Below are 21220 nucleotides of genomic sequence, written 5' to 3' on the forward strand. Positions count from 1 at the left end.
AAGAATTTTACAACAGTAAATGAGACTTTGTTTGGGAGAGTCATGGTTCCTCTCGAATTGAGCCATTAGGAGGTCCGGTTGCCTCGAATCAACCTCTACCCCTCTCTTTTTCTATTTTCAGTTTGTTTATTTCCGTTACGGCCAATTAGGCACGTAAAAAGAAACCCCACCCTTTTTAGAGATTTGGTTCATTCGTGTCTTAGATTTTGTCCAACAGGGTAGCAACTCCAAATTCCAAATTTTGGTTTCATCTTTTCTTCACTGAAACCACAGTTTCCGGCTTCGGGTCCATTTAAAGTTTTTCTTTTTCTTTTCTTCTTCAAAATTTTAAGATTTCGCCATCTTTACTCTTCGATTTCATCTTCACTGAATATTTCTTTTTCTTTTTTTTTTAATTCCATTTTCTTTTCTAATATTCTGGAAGTTGTTTTTCTTCACTTATTGGAATTATCATAGGTTCATTACTTGGATTTTTCAGGAGGATCGAGGGCTTAATAAGTCTCTTTTTTTTTTTTTTTTGCTTTTTCTTCCTTCCAGGCTCCATTCAGTTTTTGGTTTTTATTATTTCAGATACTACAATTTCTTGCTTCCAATCCATGGATCCTCAAGGAACTCAACCGGAACCAGTGAGCTATATCTGTGGGGGTAAGTTTGGTCTCTTTCTCTTTCATGCCAAACCTTGGGGAGAACTTTCCATTTACTTAACTTCATAATTGTTTTTAATTGACCTTATTCATGCTTTTGTTTTGTTTCTTCCTCTTATTCTCGGCTTTAATGTTTAGATTGCGGGGCGGAGAACACACTGAAGCCGGGGGATGTGATCCAATGTCGTGAGTGCGGTTACCGCATCTTGTACAAAAAGCGCACCCGCAGAAGTATGTAAAATTTACACTTCCTTGTTTTAATCTTCTATGGTTATTGCATCTTCCAAGTTTACTCTTATGTTACACCAGCATTCAGATAAAGTAATATAAGTTTCAGATCTTATGTTACACCAGAATTCAACCTAAGATAATATAAGTTTCATGAATATATTATAAGGCTCCTAGAAATTGCTTCCGACCATACTTGTTAAGCTGCTTCTAAGCCACTTTGATTTTTTTTAGGCTCCGTTCCTTGCGATGTAAAAATGGACGTAAAATTTGTTTTATGTTAAAAAATTGAACATAAAACAAATATTACGTCCATTTTTAGGTGGAAAGGAACAAAGCCTTATGGAAAATGATAACTAAATTGAAGTAAGGATTACAGATGCACTTTTGGGGGCAAGAACGGTGCCATATACAAAGAGTCCCTAAAAGCACCCAATCTGGCGACATGATCTGCCAATTCTTTTCCACTTCTAGGGATTAGTTAGAAGTAGAATGTTATATTCTAAGACACTTTGATTATGTGGCTTGCTGATTCTGATATCAGTCGTTTGTGATATGGATGGTGTTGGTTCATTCACCTAATTCATGTAAACTTCCTTTGTCGTTGTGGGCCAGAGCCTTGTGTTTTTTCTCTTTTGCTTCGATGCCTCTTGTGAAAGCTGAGAGAATAGCCCCATAAGATTTGTTTTAGGGAATGATGTGCAATCCTTTATTTCATGGTCGTTTCAAAGGGATAAGCCTTGGAATGGGCCGGATGGGCAATTGGGCAAAAACGCAAGGGGGAACTGGCAAATGGGCAAAAACGGGCAAAAACGCAAAACCAGGAAGGTGGAATGGATATTGGCTATGCTCAACCTGTGATTATCTTAATTTTAGATGGCGGAATCGGTGTCTGGTGCTACCAAGTCAAACAGTCCATTGCTCCCCCAACAGTCTCGCCTCCCGTCCCTATTCAGCCACAAAAACCATCGGCTAACACCGGTGATGAGGGTTTTTGGTGGCCTAATTCTTGGGTGATCTCGACAACTGTTGAGGAAGGGATCCCAACCTTATCTATATGGGGAAAGGAAATGGAAGTGCGAATGGAGATCTTAAAAGGGTGTCTGATTGGAAAGAGAAGGGATAACAACGAGACCCTAGATGACCTTTGGCAATGGGCTAAAAGATTTTGGGACTTCCCCTCCCTCACAAAACCATGTGCCCTAGCAATGGATGAAGTTCTTTTCATGTTCGAATCAATGGAATTGGCCACCAGGATTCTGACAAAGGAGTTTGAGGCCTGTTGAAACCAACGGCTCTCTCTTTCTCCCTAGCATAAGGAATTTGTTCTGGGAGCGAAAGAAATCTGGGTCAATTTTTGTGGAATTCCGCTGCACGCTTGGGCTACTTCCACAATTGAAGCTCTTGGAAATATCTTTGGTCCAGTCCTGGAAGTGAAAATGGAACAAGACTTGCCAATCGGCTCCACCTAGCGTTAACTTCCACAGTATGGCAAGCCTTGTTCCGAGTCTGTTGAATCCGCTGCCAGTGGTTCAAGTGGCTGATTCGCCAGTGGATCGTAACTGTTTAAGACCACCGGTGAATCCCATGGAGAGCCACGGTTCGTTGACGGTAAGGGTATCAATTTTGGCTCGGGCTCAAAAGCTCGCTCGAGCTCGGCTCAGTAAAAGCTCGGCTCGAATCCTTAACAAGCGAGCTCGAGCTCGGCTCGAATCCTTAACAAGCTGAGCCGAGCCAGCTTTCCAGGCTCGTTAAGCTTAACGAGCCGAGCCTGAGCTCGGCTTTGCTCTGCTCGTTAAGGATTTAATATATTTAAATATATATATATATATATATATATATATATATATATTATATTAATATATACACTAAAAGGGTTGCCTATGGAGTGAAAGGGGGAGGCAAAATATGTCACTTCTTTTTTGGAACCCCATTTGTTACTTGGACCACCCCCCGTGGTGTAAAAAAAGTAGTCAAATTACACTAGATAGGGCTGTCCAGGGAAGATGAGGGGTGTGAATATATGATTGCCCTTAATATAAGCCAAGCTCGGTAAGGCTCGCGAGCCGAGCCGAGCTTGAGCCTGGTTCGAGCCTGAGCCGAGATTTTGAGCTTAACGAGCCGAGCCGAGCCTGGCCAAGCTCGGCTCGTTTACCCCCTAGTTGACAGACTGGTGGAACCTCCGAAGGAAGACCGTTGATCTCTTGGGGCCCCACCATTCAAATTCAAAATTCAAATCCCAATAGAAAAAGAAGGGCGTTGTTCCCAAGAATCTCCAGGGGTCGTGACCGATGGAAATTCTTCGGGTTTTCTGGTTAATCGGCTTGGAAAACATGGTCTTTCAACTGACCGGCATAGTGTACCTTCAGTATCAATATTAAACGGCCTGTCAACATCAAAAGGGGCTTTCGAGCAGGTGGGATCGTCTCTAGATCAAGGATCAAAGCAAAAGAGATCAGCTAAATCTAAGTATTCTCTTGATCTGAGACCAAATTCAAAAAAGATCTTGGGCATCCTCAAGAATAGGACCTTTGGGTTGCACCCCTCTGGAATGATCTTCAAGGTTCGAAATCCCAATTCTTGCTCTATATGGAAGGAGAGAGCCGGTCAAGCCCTATCAGAGGACCAATTTGGGAGGACTTCCTCTAAAAATACAATCAAGAGTAAACCGGACTTTATCATAAAGCCACCTCCAAAAAGTCATTTGAAGGCAAAATTGGCTGAGTGGGTTTCAAAAACATCGATTTTCTCCCAAACTATCCCTAGGGCATGCGTCGCCCTTGGGTGATTAGATACCTTTGAGGCCTCTCTATTTTCTACCCTCAATGAAGCTGGATGCTGGCGGTTCTGGGTATTTGGGAGAGTAATAGGTGAAATTGAATTTCACAACATTAAAATTAGTGTTAATTTGAAAGTGCTAATATGAAAGGGGCGGGCCTCCTTATTATAGGAGGTGGGGATAAGGAAGATAAGGCGTCCACGAATAAAGCAATATCTGTTCGAAATGTTTTTTGATGGTAAGTGGCAACGTGAAGTCGGTGGCATCCTCGAATGGGATGTTAATCATGAATAGACATCTTTCTCATTAAAAGCGTCATAGAAAATAGCGGTATCTTTTCGAGATCTGTCAGAAATAATTGAAACAAGTCTCGTCCCATAAATGGTTTACAATCTAAGGGTGGAAACTTGCTTCTCATGTTGTTGTGGTAAGGGTGGGCTAGGGCTATTGGACAGAATTGGCGGTCTTTCTCTCAAAGGTGACTCTTGGCTTCGCCTAGGAGATTTAAAAGAGTGAAGTCTTTGCCCCTGCTATAACTCTAAAAAATGGAATAGCATGATAACATCCTCCCTTCTCTCCTCTTCCTTGAGACGGAAAAGGAGTCGGTCTATGGACCTCTTGGTTCTTGGGAAGATTCTTTACAAGATGAAGACGATGGTTTATGATGAAGAGAGGGCTTCTAGAAATGATCCGACCCATAAGGAAATTACTAAAGATTTCCTCCAAAGACAGTGGAAATTGTTTAAGAAGGAGGCCCAATATAACGTTGAGGAGCTCTTCCGTTTAACTGAGTCATCCAATGTAAAGGACGCTCACTCGCTTTTGTATAAACACCCATTCTTCAAAACAACTCTGGCCGATGAGAGGAGATTGAGGAAGATTCGATGGGAGGCTAATAAGGCAGTGGGAATTCGAAAGGTGGAAGAAAGGCTTGCTGGTAAAAAGATACTCGGAATTAAGGAAATGGAACCTGAGGATCCCTTTGACTTCACATCAAATAAAGATGTGCTGGACTATGAAATTAAGTATCTTTTGGGGGAGTTGGAGAACTGCTCCTCTTAGGGGAGGGTTTTCCTTAGGGGTTTTTAGTTCATGGGTTTGTGGTGGAGGGAGGTTCCGGTTAGCTTCAAGATCTTCGGTGAAGATCGCAAAGGTTTGTTTTTGGGTGGTTTCAATCAAGGTTCTTAGGAATGATCTTCTAGGAAGATCGTAAAGATGGAACTTATGTATGGAATGGTGGGTGTAATGGGAAAAGAAAATAGTTTTTGGAGCTCTTGTTTATCAGGGCTTGGAGTTATCTTCTAGGCTATCATACAATGAAGTTTTAGGGGGACTCCTGGTCCCTCCTCTATGTAAATTTCGTATGAATATTAATACAATCTGTCATTTTCCAAAAAAGATTTGTTTTAGGGAAGGTAAAGGTGCTTGGAGGGTGCATCTTAGGGTTTGACTCGAAGTGGTTGGATTGAAGTTATTCTTGTGGCTTTGAGTGAACGCATCTGGATTGGTCCAATTGGTGTTGGGCCTATGACATATAAATTAGATGTGCTGGTAAGGTAGATTGAATGCATTCGCTGACCAAGAAAAACTGTGAGTTTGTCTCAATTGTTGTGTTTTGAGGCTGTAGTGAACTGTAACGTTAGCTAAAGGAGGTGTTGAACACAAATTTGCACCAGCACAAGAATTTCACTTGGATTTAGCTGGTTTTTGTTAAAAAATTACAAAAATTCCACTTTCAAGTGAAAAATATCCAGAGCCATGAGCTCTGCGTCGGTAATGTTCGGAGTGAATTGGCAATTAAGTCAAAGAACAATGTTCTTTAACTTATAATTGTCACATCTTTCGATAACACGCTATTAGAGACCGTTACAGGCATAGGGACTGTGACTACATGGTTCTTCTCCTATAACATAACTAAGGCAAAGCTCAAAACTCGATATGTTTTTTACTTGTCAGTTGCAATTTCTTTAAATTTATCAAGAAAAACCCTGTACTACTTCTATGTGGAATTCTGTGTGCCAGTGTGAATTTGCGTTGACACTATAGGCACTGGTGGTGACTACACATTTAGTGAACTTTACTGTTCACTACAGAGGCATGACTATATGGTTAGTGAGTAAGCTATTGTTAGGTTTATTAATATTTTCAAGTAGTAAAGATTCAGTGGCTTTCTTGATATGAAGGCCAAGATGTTTGTGCCATGACATGTCAATCTGTTCATAGTCTAGACTCTAGATCATCTCAAGGTTCATGGATACTATTTATTTAGTCCTGGGGCATCATCATATGAGAAATGGATTGAAGGCAAACGTTTTCCAAGTCAGGGATGAGAGTCTGGAATCTGGATGCACATAAGATTCAGTCTACAGGATATTTTTATATATCCATCACTTCATAAACATTGGACAGTTAGAATAAACATAATTAAATTGAATTCTCTGCCACCCACAAAACATGGTTACATTGCTGAGTGACGCAGGGGCGTATATGCGATAGCGGAAGATATCGAATGTGTGGGTATGGTAGCGGAAGTTTTAGGTGAAGGGGTGTCAATATAGAAAGTAGGGGGTGATGTTCTGTAGATTACAAAGGTTGTTGTTGGGTTTTGGGTGATGATTTGGATTCAAGGATGTGGGTTCTGAGAGGTTCTTGGCTGTTGCTTATGGGGATGGAGTCGGCTCAAATAAATTAGATGGTTGTGATTGGATGTGAAGTAAAAAGGTACTGTTTTGGTTGGTAGATATTGTTAGAGAAATAATTCTGTATCTGTTGGAAAGAAAAAGCAGTAACCAGTTTGCTTCAAGGCGCGAAATCGCTTTCCTTAAGACAGATTTCGCCCCCACTAGAAGTGTGCAAAGGGGATCCGCGAACTGCCTCCAAGATACAATGAAGCCAGTAGGAATGTCCTACTAATTTGACGACGCTATGCACAAGCGGAGTCAAATCCGAAATGCCCTTAGAATCTTACAAGCCTGAGAGAATCAGTCTAATTTCTGTTACTGCAGTATAACAGTAATTAGATAAACAATAAGAAAATAGTTTAGTAAAACGAATTTTGGTGGGAGCAAGAAAGAGAGTATAATGCACTAGAAGTCTTAAGAATTTATCCAGAAATGGGTAAATTCGATTGTACTTTGAAATGGTTGGGTTCTGCAACTTTTATAGAGCCTCTGGTGTCTTTTCAGTGTGAAAAGCACCCCTGTATAGAGTCTTTCCAGATCGGTTTGAATTCTGGCCGTTAGATCGCGCCCATACGCGATTCAACGAACCAGATCAATCCTAGAGAGTCTGTTGGGATATTTAAATTCCCGTCCTCCCATCTAACCGTTAGATGATCCATCTATGGTACAGATCGCACCCCTTAGATCCTTGACCGTTGGGAAGGGACACAACCCAATGGATCGCACCCACTGACCGTTGGAGCACTGGGCCCGCTGGGCCGACCGTTGTGCTCGAATCAAAGCCCAACCCAATCGAACTATTCGACACTGGGCTTGGGCTTGATGGGCCTTTGAACTATTGGGCCCACCCACTAGACCGATCCACAATCGTCTAGATCCAACGGTCCAGATCAGATCTGGAAAAATTAAAGGCTCCAATCGCTCCTCGCTACGATGCGGCGTGCGAAGTGCAAAGTGCGCCTAAAAAAGCGCCAATAAAGCGCCACTATGCGCCCTATAGCCCATTGCCCACGCCGCGCGTGCGTGTGCGCGTGCGCGTGCGCGAACAGTGCGTTGCACCGTCCCACGGGTCCAACCATGGGTTCAACCCAATGTGCAATCAAACAAGTAATAGAAAAGTGTAGTGCTTTATAAGCCCTTCTCTTTCTTTTCTCTCATCCGATTTGGGACTATCTTTTCAACTACATTACACTATTCTCTTTCTCTTGCAAAAAGCAACTATTTCCAAAGAAAAGTTTTTCTTTTTCCAAAACACACTTAAGAAAATATTTTCCAAAAAATTGTTTTGACCAAAAACACTTGATTTTGAAAAATCTTTAACAATCCCCCACCATTTTCAAAATCAAAAAAGATTTTCTCATCAGGCTTGGAATTTTTATGCATAAATAAAGGTATCTTTCGATTTGAACCTTTACTTAGTGAAAACACATCAAAGTTAACCAGAATTGCATAGTAGACATGTCTTTGAACTAGCGATTCTATTTGGTTAACCGGACACATCTCACACATAAGAATTTATCTCTTTAGGCAATTTCTAAAAAACCGACACATGAATTGGCCTTGTGTCTATATCTTGGTTTCATGAGTGCTCTAGAAACTAGCCAGGTCTCATAGGAAGCGGCACCACTCCCACACTCACATAGGTAGACTTATCAAGAGTGCCCCTGTAACTATAACACTCCAACACTTTGTTATAAGTCTATTAAGAGCTCAAATGCTCAGCCTTTCCCTTTTATACATTACAGGTACCAAGCACTTTACCTTGGGATGGAAATATAATATATATTATAGTGCTTGCAATCACTCCATATGATGTACTTTGACTCATTGAACTCAAGACTTGATATTTATTCAAGTGTTGAGTCGAGGTTCCATCATTGGTGACTATTTGGTAATGGCTTTAACCCCATCCCTAATGATGTTTTACACACCATATCTCTCGCAAGAGCTTTAGTAAATGGATCAACCAAATTTTGGCTTGATCTCACAAAATCAATAGTTACTACTCCATTAGTAAGTAACTCTCTCACAGTACTGTGTCTAAGTCCTATATGCCTGGACTTACCATTATAAACATGATTATATGCCCTTGATAGTGTGGCCTGACTATCACAGTGGACATAAATCGATGGCATAGGATTAGGCCATAACGGAATTTCCAATAACAAATTCCGAAGCCATTCCGCCTCTTTACAACATGCTGCCAGAGCTATAAACTCTGCTTCCATAGTGGATGTTGAAATGCATGTTTGTTTCTTAGAGGCCCAGGAGACTGCTCCCCCACCAAGGGTGAAAATCCACCCACTGGTTGATGTATGATCTATACGCTCAGTTATCCAACTAGCGTCAGTGTATCCTTCTATTACAGTTGGATACCCACCATAACATAAACCATAGTCTATAGTTTTCTTTAAATATTTTAATACTCTATAGACTGCATTCCAATGAGAGAAATTTGGATTACTGGTAAACCTACTAAGCTTACCCACAGCAAATGCTATGTCTGGCCTAGTACAGGTCATAGCATACATAAGGCTACCAATCACACTAGCATACCCTAGTTGAGAAATAGTCCTTCCAGAATTAAGATATAACTTCCCACTAGGATCAAAAGGAGTTGAAGCAGGTGAACAATCAAAATGATTAAACTTTTTAAGAACTTTTTCAATATAATGTGACTGGGTTAGAATCAAACTACTGTTATGTCTTATGATTCTTATACCCAAGATCACATCTGCTTCACCCATATCTTTCATATCAAAGTTTTGAGATAAAAATAATTTAGTACTTTGAATACATTCAAAATCTGTACTAAATATTAACATATCATCAACATATAAACATATAATAACACCACTACCACCTTTAAAGTTACTATATACACATTTATCTGACTCATGAATTCTATAACCATTAGAGACTAACACCTTATCAAATCTTTCATGCCATTGCTTAGGAGCTTGCTTTAGGCCATATAAAGATTTGACTAATTTACAGACTTTATGCTCTTGACCAGGTAAAATGAAACCTTCAGGTTGTTCCATATACACTTCTTCATCAAGTTCACCATTTAAGAATGCTGTTTTAACATCCATTTGGTGAATGTGAAGTTTGTATATGGAAGCAAGAGCAATCAAGACTCTAATGGTAGAAATCCTAGCAACGGGTGCATATGTATCAAAATAATCAATTCCGGGTTTTTGAGTAAACCCTTTGGCCACTAACCTAGCTTTAAACTTTTCTATAGTTCCATCTACTTTGATCTTCTTTTTGAAGATCCACTTACACCCAATAGGTTTAGATCCAGGTGGTAGATCAACTAAATACCAAGTCTTATTTCCCATAATAGAATCCATTTCGTCATTAATTGCTTCTTTCCAAAAAGCGACATCCTGTGACTTTATGGCTTCCGTATAGGTTTGAGGGTCACTTTCTACATTTAAATCTAACATTATAGAAGATTTGAGTTTTTCTCTTGTCCCTTCTACTAGGTAAGTAACAAAGTCAGGACCAAAACTCTTTTCACTTCTATCTCTTTTACTTCTTCTTATTTCACTAGGTTCACCATCTTTTGTTTGTGGTTCTAAAGAAAGTTCCACAGCATTACTAGGCTGAACTTCTTTTGGAATTGAAGTGAACCTATTCTCATAGAAGAAGGCATCTCTAGATTCAATTATTGTATTAATTTGTAGAAAATCATTAGGTTCTATAACTAGAAACCTATATGCCTTACTATGGCTAGCATATCCTAAAAAAATACACTCTATACCCTTCTCACCTAATTTTCTTAATTTAGGTTTAGGAACTTTAACAATGGCTCTACAACCCCAAACTTTAAGATAATTCAAGTTTGGTTTTCTTTTCTTCCAAAGCTCATAAGGGGTTACATTATTCTTTTTACTTGGTACCCTATTCAATATGTAACAAGCAGTAAGTAATGCTTCACCCCAAAAACTTTTATCCAAACCAGAATTAACAAGCATAGCATTAACCATTTCAGTTAAAGTTCTATTTTTTCTTTCTGCTACACCATTTTGCTGTGGTGTATAAGGGGCAGAAGTTTCATGAACTATGCCCACTGATTCACAGAAAAGAGGGAAATGGTATTCACCACCCCTATCAGATCTAAGGCATTTAATGCATGTTTCACATTGGTTTTCTACTTCTGTTTTATAAACCTTAAACTTTTCCAACACTTCATCTTTATGACTAAGTAAATATACATAGCAAAATTTAGTAAAATCATCTATAAAAGTAACAAAATACTTTTTACCTCCCTTGGTAGGAACACTATGTATATCGCATACATCGCTATGTACAAGGTCTAACAGATTAGAAGTTCTGTCTACTGAGGGAAATGGTTTAGTTATTAATTTAGTTTGCATACATATTTTGCATTTATCTACTAAATCAATTTCACATTTTGGAATTAAATCTAACTTAACCATATCATGCATTTTCCTAGTATTAACATGTCCTAAACGATTATGCCATAAAGATAAAGAGTCAACAACATAAGCAAAGACATTCACTTTATTGATATTGAGTTTAAACATCCCTTCATACATATATCCCTTTCCAACAAAGGTACCCCCCTTAGAAAGAATGAATTTGTCAGATTCAAATACGAGCTTGAAGCCATTCTTGTTAAGAATGCTTCCAGAAACTAAATTCTTTCGCACTTCAGGTACATGAAAGACATCGGTAAGAGTGAGGCGCTTGCCGGATGTAAATTCCAGTTCTACTTTGCCTCTTCCTTTGACTTCTGCCGTCGACGAATTGCCCATGTAAAGGACACTTCCATCTTCAACCGTTTCATAGGTCGAAAACAGATTCCTGTCTTTGCAGACATGCCTCGTCGCACCCGAGTCAATCCACCAATCATTGCCATCTTCAAGAATATTTGCTTCTGAAATCATGGCCACAAACTTGTTGTTGTCTGTTGGTGTTCCCGACTTCTTATCTTTAAGAAGTCGACATTCACTCTTGTAGTGGCCTGGTTTGCCACAATTGAAACAAGCACCCTTCCTTTTCTTATTCTTATTATTCTTCTTGTCAGGGTGTTTGTTTCTCTTCCGATTGCCTTTCCCTTGTTGGTTTGGTTTATTGACATTTTCCACCAAGTGTATCTTAGAGGAAGAATTCTCATGATCATCTTTATGATCTCTAATCCTTGACTCTTCCTCAATCCTGAGGCATAGAGCCAAGTCATCAAGAGAAATCTCCTCTTTCTTGTGTTTAAGACTTTTTCTAAATTCTTTCCAACTCGGCGGAAGTTTGTCAATAATCGACGGAATTATAAAGGAATCATCAAGTAAAATGCCTTGCAAATGAATTTGACTCACCATGTGTTGGATTTCATGCAGTTGATCAATAACAGGTCTATCATCTACCATGCGATAATTCAGGAAACGACTCACAGAGAATTTTTTGCTGCTAGCATCCTCCGCCATGTACTTCGCTTCGAGTGCGTTCCAAATCTCACTTGCCGATCCCATTCCCTGATATATGTCGAACAAAGTATCCGACATAGCATTGAGGATGTGCCCTTTGCAGATGTAATCATCTTGTTCCCATTTCATTCTTGCACGAGCCTGCGCTAATGTCTCATTTTCAACTGTTGTCGGCCTTGGGGATGTGAGAACTCGAACTACTTTGAGCGACGTAAGGATGAAGTGCAACTTCTTCTGCCATCGCTTGAAATTCCCTTTGTCAAATCGCTCAAGTTTGACAAAGTCTTGGGACATTTGACGGATTGAGTACAACGCCATTGAAGCAAAGAAAAATCTGTCTTAAGATTGTTAGAGAAATAATTCTGTATCTGTTGGAAAGAAAAAGCAGTAACCAGTTTGCTTCAAGGCGCGAAATCGCTTTCCTTAAGACAGATTTCGCCCCCACTAGAAGTGTGCAAAGGGGATCCGCGAACTGCCTCCAAGATACAATGAAGCCAGTAGGAATGTCCTACTAATTTGACGACGCTATGCACAAGCGGAGTCAAATCCGAAATGCCCTTAGAATCTTACAAGCCTGAGAGAATCAGTCTAATTTCTGTTACTGCAGTATAACAGTAATTAGATAAACAATAAGAAAATAGTTTAGTAAAACGAATTTTGGTGGGAGCAAGAAAGAGAGTATAATGCACTAGAAGTCTTAAGAATTTATCCATAAATGGGTAAATTCGATTGTACTTTGAAATGGTTGGGTTCTGCAACTTTTATAGAGCCTCTGGTGTCTTTTCAGTGTGAAAAGCACCCCTGTATAGAGTCTTTCCAGATCGGTTTGAATTCTGGCCGTTAGATCGCGCCCATACGCGATTCAACGAACCAGATCAATCCTAGAGAGTCTGTTGGGATATTTAAATTCCCGTCCTCCCATCTAACCGTTAGATGATCCATCTATGGTACAGATCGCACCCCTTAGATCCTTGACCGTTGGGAAGGGACACAACCCAATGGATCGCACCCACTGACCGTTGGAGCACTGGGCCCACTGGGCCGACCGTTGTGCTCGAATCAAAGCCCAACCCAATCGAACTATTCGACACTGGGCTTGGGCTTGATGGGCCTTTGAACTATTGGGCCCACCCACTAGACCGATCCACAATCGTCTAGATCCAACGGTCCAGATCAGATCTGGAAAAATTAAAGGCTCCAATCGCTCCTCGCTACGATGCGGCGTGCGAAGTGCAAAGTGCGCCTAAAAAAGCGCCAATAAAGCGCCACTATGCGCCCTATAGCCCATTGCCCACGCCGCGCGTGCGTGTGCGCGTGCGCGTGCGCGAACAGTGCGTTGCACCGTCCCACGGGTCCAACCATGGGTTCAACCCAATGTGCAATCAAACAAGTAATAGAAAAGTGTAGTGCTTTATAAGCCCTTCTCTTTCTTTTCTCTCATCCGATTTGGGACTATCTTTTCAACTACATTACACTATTCTCTTTCTCTTGCAAAAAGCAACTATTTCCAAAGAAAAGTTTTTCTTTTTCCAAAACACACTTAAGAAAATATTTTCCAAAAAATTGTTTTGACCAAAAACACTTGATTTTGAAAAATCTTTAACAGATATGCCTATAGATGGACTCTAATTTAAGGGATAAGAAGGCAGCAGATGGCTCTTTTAGGGGCTAAGGAAAAGCAGCAGATGACTCTCTCTGTGTGTGTTTTCTAAGGTAGCAAAACAACACTTTTTGGAAGACAACAATGGCAACAAAATTCAATTTCATTTAGAGATATTGAAAACGATTACATCCCCATGTATTTGTAGACTTCACAACATTTTCGTAATTTAACTCATTTACGAAAACTCTAAATAACTTCCTAAAAACTCTTCACTCAAAATTCGTCTAACTCAATCTTCCTAAAATCATAAACAAATTCAAACTCCTAATTTTTCTCTAATTCAAATCTATAAAAGATTGCAAAATTCCTCCATCTCCACGTTCCCTAAAATTCTAAAAAAAAAATCCTAATAAAAGTAATAGTCTTTAATTTCTTAAAGTGTAGTAATCAACGTGAGCAATTGATCTAGACGCCGTCCGAAATCATCCAATCGAAGGGCCTCGGGCGATCCGATTAAATATTAGACGATCTTGACCGTTGATCTCGTGATAGCACGAGATGCACCTGCATTAGACCCCCTTTCTTGAAAAGAACTCGACCAAAAGTTCATGTCAAGGTTGATGCCATTGGGAGTAAAAATTGGCGTGCCGGATATTGTTCTCGCTCCGACTACGAACTGTAGTCCTTTTCAGCGAATTAAATATTTCCACCGGACACTTATTCTATCATGCTTCAACGGGCAGTGTGATTTGATTCGATCGGAAAGTAAGCCCTCAATGTGGTCTTCGAATTTTGGTGGCAAAGACATATGATAGCTTTCACTTTGATCAACATCAATGACTTTGAGCACGCTTTCAACCGACTCGTTGTGATCTTCAAGAGATTCATCTATTTTTAGTGGATCTTCTTCTTTTTGAATTTTATCTTCCGTAAGGGAATCCTCAAGGTGTTTGTCTGGCGTTTGTGGATCTTCAATAACGGTTAGAGAAACTGCTTCGCTCAAACTATTTTCCTCAACACTCCGGTCTAATCCATTAGTTCGTGCCTTGATTTGCTCGGTGAGTGCACTGATCTGAGCTTGAAGTCGTTCACCGCGAACCCGTTGTTGTTCTTCCATCTCACTTATAATTTTCAATATCTCGGCAATTAGATTTGCTCATGATGGAGACATGGTGACGGCTTAATTTTCTAACCCAAGATTACAAAGGAGATGGAATCCTCTGTTCCCTAAGCTCTGATACCAAATGACGCAGAGGGCGTTATTTGGTGGGCTGCAAATTAATGAAGCTTGAGGTTGATATTTCAAAATGAATATAGAGGTTGCTGTTGGGGATTCATGAAGTAAATTCAAGCAGCAGATGGCTTGAATAAAGAGGAACAAGAGCAGCAAATGGCTCTTCTCTGTGTGGCTTTCAAAAGCAACAATGGCAATAAGGCAACAACAAAGGCAACGACTGAATTTTTATTAGGCTCACCATGATTAAAGTAGAAGTAAAAGTCTTTAATTTCAATATGCAGGGGCGTATATACGATGGCGAAAGATATCGAATGTAAAATCTACATAACATCATCCATGTAAATTGTTGGGAAGCTGTTTGATAAATAATATCTCAGATTGTAGTCCATCGGATTCGTCCTCCTTCCTGCTCGCCGAAAAAGACCCGTTTCGCAAGCCGCCTGCTGCTTGTGCATGCCTCTAATTCAACCACCTGCTGTTGAATGTTTTCAATACAAGGTAAGTCCATCACAACCCTTGTATTCCTATTCCTCTTTATATACTTCCGATTACACCCTTTCCCAATCACCCTTTCAACCAGCATATGCACACACTATCCCAACCATCCATCTCCGAAACAGTTCTTTAACCCACTTGATTTTAGGTGCTGAATAGTGGTCCTAAAACATGTAAAATCCAGCCCTTTTGGAAGCCGATTAACACCCATTACCCTTCTCATTACAGTAGCATATCATCCACCTCGCCCCTCTTCATTAGCCTAGACCACCTTCCACCATTTATTTCAGCCACTTTTCCATCTTAAAACCCACCATAAAAATCCCATCCGAGAGCATATTCTTTGGTTTATTTCAGTTACAAAACACCTTGAATACAAGCCATAACACAACCCAAATCTTCCTTGCTATTTAGGAGTCCAAACAACTCTCAAGACCGATTTGTCCCACACCGAAACTCGCCTAACAACCCCTTGAACCAAAACATCCATCCGACCACTTCTTGATCCTAATTCCTTAACACACCTCAACTTTTTCTTAATTTCCCCACGCATTATCTTTAAGCTTCTGCATCGCTATGCGCCCCTGCGTCATTTGGTATCAGAGCCCACGAAAACAAGAATTCTATCTTCTTGTAATCTTAGGTTAGAAAATTAAGAGCCTCACCATGTCTCCATCAAGAGCGGATCTAATCGCCGAGATGTTTAAAATTATAAGTGAGATGGAAGAATAACAACGGGTTCGTGGTGAATGACTTAAAGCTTAGATCAATGTACTCACCGAGCAAATCAAGGCAGGAACTGATGGATTAGACCGGAGTGTTGAGGAAAATAGTTTGAGCAAAACAGTTTCTCCAACCGTTATTGAAGATCCACAGACGCTAGACGACCACTTGAGGATTTCCTTACAGAAGATAAAATTCAAAAAGAAGAAGATCCACCGAAAATAGATGAATCTCTTGAAGATGATAACGAATCGATTGAAAACGTGTTCAAAGTCATTAATGTTGATCAAAGTGAAAGCTATTTTCTGTCTTCGCCACGAAAATTCGAAGACTACATTGAGGGCTTACTTTCCAATCTAATCAAATCACACCGCCCGTTGAAGCATGATAGAATAATTGCCCGGTGAAAATATTGAATTCGCTGGAAAGGATTACAGTTCGAAATCGGAGTGAGAACTATAATAGGCGTGTCAATTTTTACTCCCAATGCCATCAACCTTGACATGAACTCGTGGTCGAGTTCTTTTCAAGAAAGGGGGTCTGATGCAACTGCATCTCATGCTATCACGAGATTAACATTCAAGATCGTCTAATATTTAATCGGATCGCCCGAGGCCCTCCGATTAGATGATTTCGGACGACGTCTAGATCGACTGCTCACGTTGATTACTACACTTTAAGAAATTAAAGACTTTTACTTTTATTAGGATTTTTTTTTGGGAATTTTTAGGAATGTGGAGTTGGAGGAATTTTGCAATCTTTTATAGATTTGGATTAGAGAGAAATTAGGAGTTTGATTTTTCTAGGATTTTAGGAAGATTGAATTAGACGAACTTTGAGTGGAGAGTTTTTAGGAAGTTATTTAGAGTTTTCGTGAAGGAGTTAAATTACGAAAATGTTGTGAAAGTCTATAAATACATGGGGATGTAATTGTTTTCAATATCTCTTAATGAAATTGAATTTTGTTGCCATTGTTACCTTTCAAAAAGTGTTGTTTTGCTGCCTTAGAAAACACACAGAGGGAGAGAGAGCTATCCGCTGCTCTTCCTTAGCCCCTAAAAGAGCCATCTGCTCTTCTTATCCCTTAAATTAGAACCCATCTATAGCCATATCTACCAACCAAAGCAGTACATTTCTACTTCACATCCAATCACAACCATCCATCCCCATAAGCAACAACAAGAACCTCTCAGAACCCACTATCCTTGAATCCAAACCATCACCCAAAACCCAACAACCACCTTTGTAATATACAGAACATCACCCCCTACTTTCTATATTGACACCCCTTAACCTAAAACTTCCGCTACCATACCCACACATTCGATATCTTCCGCTATAGCATATACACCCTGCGTCATTAAGATGATCAATTACATTATTAGTCTATTTATATTGACACCCCTTAACCTAAAACTTTCGCTACCATACCCACACATTCGATATCTTCCGCTATCGCATATACGCCCTGCGTCATTAAGATGATCAATCGTTTACATTATTAGCCAAGAACCTCTCAGAAGCCACCATCCTTGAATCCAAACCATCACCCAAAACCCAACAACCACCTTTGTAATCTACAGAACATCACACCCTACTTCCTATACTGACACCCCTAACGTAAAACTTCCAAAAGATGATCAATCGTTTACATTATTAGTCTATTTATAGACTTTTGCAAGACAAATCCTTAACAAACTTAAATTAGTATCCTACTTCTACTGAAACAATGAGAACTTAAAAAGAAACTTCCTAAAACTATAAACCTCTTCAAGATAAACTACACTCCTAAAAATCCTCTAATTCTAAACGTCAATGACTGAAAAAAGAATAATAATTCAATTAAATCCTAAGCAAACTAAAAAAAGGACTCTTTGGAGAGTAGTAATTAATGTGAGTCGTTGATATCTTGACATAGTGAGATGCACCTACATCACTGAGGAATGGGGGAAGATCTAGTTGGTGCACGTTCTGCAAGGGACAGAAAATTGCACCAATTCGCAAGAGTTTGGTAGCAGATTCGTGGAGAAAGGCTGATTACATGTTATAACTAACCTAAAAAAGAACACTCTTAATCCAGGTATGATGGGTTATGTGCTTAATATGGATTCCATCATCTTGTTCAATGAATTGTATCCTCAAGTAGTTATTCTGCTGACTGCTGATAGTTTAGATTCTTTTTTATGTTTGGAAGTCTCATTTGTTTGCATAATCTGCTTCTTATAGTCTCTGCCATATTATTTTTGGGAAGTGATATATCCGCCCCTTTTGATTACTTGGGACACCCATTGAATCCATCTGACGTGAAGTACATCAGACCCTCTCTGCAGTCATTGATACACTGCTGCTGGGTGTCCCAAGTAATCAAAAGGGTGGATATATCACTTCCCTAATTTTTTTTTCCATGCCCATTATTAATTTACATCACTACTCCCTAATTTGGTGCAGTTGTTCAGTACGAAGCCCGCTGAAGGGGGAATGAGTGTAAAAAATGTGGCAATATATCAGTAAGTAACTCTGTTATTAGTTCTGAAGTGAAGCTTGTGAAGAAAAACAAGTGTTGTATCAGAATTTGATAAAATTACAAAACAGTGCAGTTATGCGGATGAAGATTGTGGATTTTCATTTGATTAGAACCTAAGAATTGCTGTTATATTAAAGTCCTATAGTTTTGAAAGCACTCATCAGTACTAAACACTTTGCCAACTTCAATTTCCATGCATTAAACATGAAACAAATTTAAGGAGAAAATTGAGAGGAAATTAGTATTGACACCCATTAAAAGGAACGGCTGTGAATGAATGATTGCATGAGAAACTCTTAATTGATTACTGGGCCCACCCACCCACATGATCCTAAAACAATCCGTGACCTGGGATGGGGAATTGTAGATTAACATCATGTGAAAATCATTCATTTTTAACCATCAGATCCTATAGTTTGAGATAAAATATTCATTCTAACCATTGGATCATAGAACTAGAGCACACTCATTTTCTCAACCGTCCATTTGTAAGCCCGCTAATCGAACAATTAGAAATGAAGGGTCGGGATCATGCTAATTGCATATGGAGGAGGATTAGGTTCATCATTCTAAGGCTTTGGGCTTGTAATAGAAAATCATGGAAATGAAAGAAGTTAAAAAAAAAAAAACACACCCAACTCTAATAACATCCTCTACTAACCATCTCCATGTAATGCTCATAAGACTCCTGCCTCTCCAACCGAATCTCCTCGTTAAATTTCTTGATAAACGCTTCAACTCGCCGATTCAACTCGTCCTGACTCAGTATTCTCTCCCTCATCAACCCACCGCCGCAGCCCGACGTAGCCGAGTCATTGAACGTCTCCGACTTCCTCAGCTCGCACCGAGCCGAAGACGCAAGCATCGGCTTCACATCCACGTGAGGTGGCTCATCCCACGTGTCACACTTTTTCAGTCCCCGATTCTGCACCATGCCCTGATTCTCTGTTATCGCCCTCCACGTGGCATCCATCGTGTTCTCTTTATGCCTCCACGTGGACGGTTGGATGCTTTTCCGTTGATTGTTTTCCATTGATTGCGTGGTATTTTTTCTGATGGAAAAGCGAGAGAAACCCGGAGGTTTCGCGTCGGAATCCGTCACGCAAGAATCGACGGAATTTTCAACAACAGTAAGAATTGGATCCTCCGACGAGATCTCGCCGGAATCCGGCGAATATTCATCGGAGAGCGTGAGACACGAGATCTGTGGAGATGCCTTATGAAGATAAGAAAAATCTTTCTCTTTTTGCCCTTCTTCTTGTCCTCTGTTTTCTTTCTCTGAGAGTTTTTGTTGAAAGCTTGAAGAAGCTACAATGGTGATGATGATAAAGTTGGCGATAACATATAGATAAGGAGGAGAAAGCCAGCTTTTGAAAGAGGTCCAAAAGCGTGGGAGAGTGGAGATGATGAGCTTTAACAAAAGGACGGTGGAGATGATTCCAACGGATAGGAATGAGATCCTGACGGTCCAGATGAGCGTCTTTAATCTGTTTTTCTCTAAATTTTGAACGAGAGCTGCCATCAGTTTCCTCTGTGGAAAAGGTTTTGAAAGCTCTGAGATCTTACTTATCCTTTCGATTTTTGTTCAGAGAATTCGAAAGGAAATCATTTAAAAAAAAATTCAAAGCAGCATTGCAAAACGCTAAGAAAATTGTGAACACGAAATAAGATAAAATATACAGAGAATCGAAATCACAGGTCTCTTGTTTAAACCTTCAGATCTCTTCAATTTCTTTAGGCAGAGAACGATTGAAAAAAGCTCCATTTTTTTTCTTTATCATGTTCAAAGTACACAAAAAGGCTCTTTAAACAAGTGACATGATCTTTTTAAAGCTAATAACATTCTCTTTCTCTGAAACGGAAATGTTCTGAATAGAAACGCCATTATCGAAGCTTTGAGAAGCTTTTGCAAAGACAAAGGCTCTTTATATAGGAGCGGGGCTTAAAATCCTCGCACATTCTGACATCTCAGCCGTCGGATGCCTTCAAAGTTGCTCGCTCGATAAACAGTTGGAGTTTTATATGGCGTAAGCCCTTCTAGTCTCGTATTTTTCAAAAGTACTGTACCTACCGATGATCCAAAGTGTCCATGTGTGATGGGCCACAACGTAAATAGGTTATACTAAGGGTGTCAATTTTGGCTCGAGCTCGACTCGAATCCTTAACGAGCCGATTTAGGCCAGGCTCGGCTCGGCTCGTTAAGAATTTAATATATTTAAATATAGATATTATATATTAATTTATACATTAAAAGGGTTGTCCACGGAGTGAAAGAGGAGGGGGGGCAAAATATGTCACTTCATTTTTGGAACCCCATTTGTTACTAGGACCACCCCCCATAGTGTAAAAAAAGTAGTCAAATTACACTAGTAGGGCTGTCCAGGGAAGATGAGGGGTGTGAACATAATACAACCCGAGCTCGGGAAGGCTCGCGAGCCTGGCCGAGCCGAGCCAAGCCCGAGCCTAGTTCGAGCCCGAGCCGAGCTTTTGAGCTTAACGAGCCGAGCCGAGCCGAGCCTGGCCAAGCTCGGCTCGGCTCGTTTACACCCCTAGGTTATACCAATGGTTTAAAATTTCAGTAACCGTTTCGGACCCTACCGAAAATCGAAATTTTGTAACACTTTTTTTTTTTTTTTGATACATTTAATCGAAACTTAGGACCGAAATTTGGTAAACTGCGAAAAATGGTTTCGGTCGAAATTAAAACCATGGTTCGGTTCGGTTCGGTTCATCACTATAGAGGTTTCCATAAATGCGCCCTTTTTCATCACTAGGGAGTAGGGACACCATGCAGCAGTTTAGAGGGGCTGATGTACATTACATCAGAAGGATTCGAACAGATTTGATTGTCAA

The 21220-nt window shown here is 40.0% G+C and overlaps 1 protein-coding gene across 1 annotated transcript; it reads right to left on the reverse strand.

Moving 5' to 3' along the window:
- Nucleotides 1-18779: 18779 nt before the first annotated feature.
- On the reverse strand, nt 18780-20272 carry LOC143854294 (uncharacterized). The gene has a single exon (XM_077364172.1). It carries the CDS (start codon nt 19887-19889, stop codon nt 19008-19010), a length of 882 nt encoding a protein of 293 aa, XP_077220287.1. The 5' UTR covers nt 19890-20272; the 3' UTR covers nt 18780-19007.
- Nucleotides 20273-21220: the final 948 nt, after the last annotated feature.

Source organism: Tasmannia lanceolata, unplaced genomic scaffold, assembly GCF_043159265.1.
Source record: "Tasmannia lanceolata isolate RefF3 unplaced genomic scaffold, GAP_Taslan_0.1 ptg000020l, whole genome shotgun sequence".
NCBI lineage: Eukaryota > Viridiplantae > Streptophyta > Magnoliopsida > Canellales > Winteraceae > Tasmannia > Tasmannia lanceolata.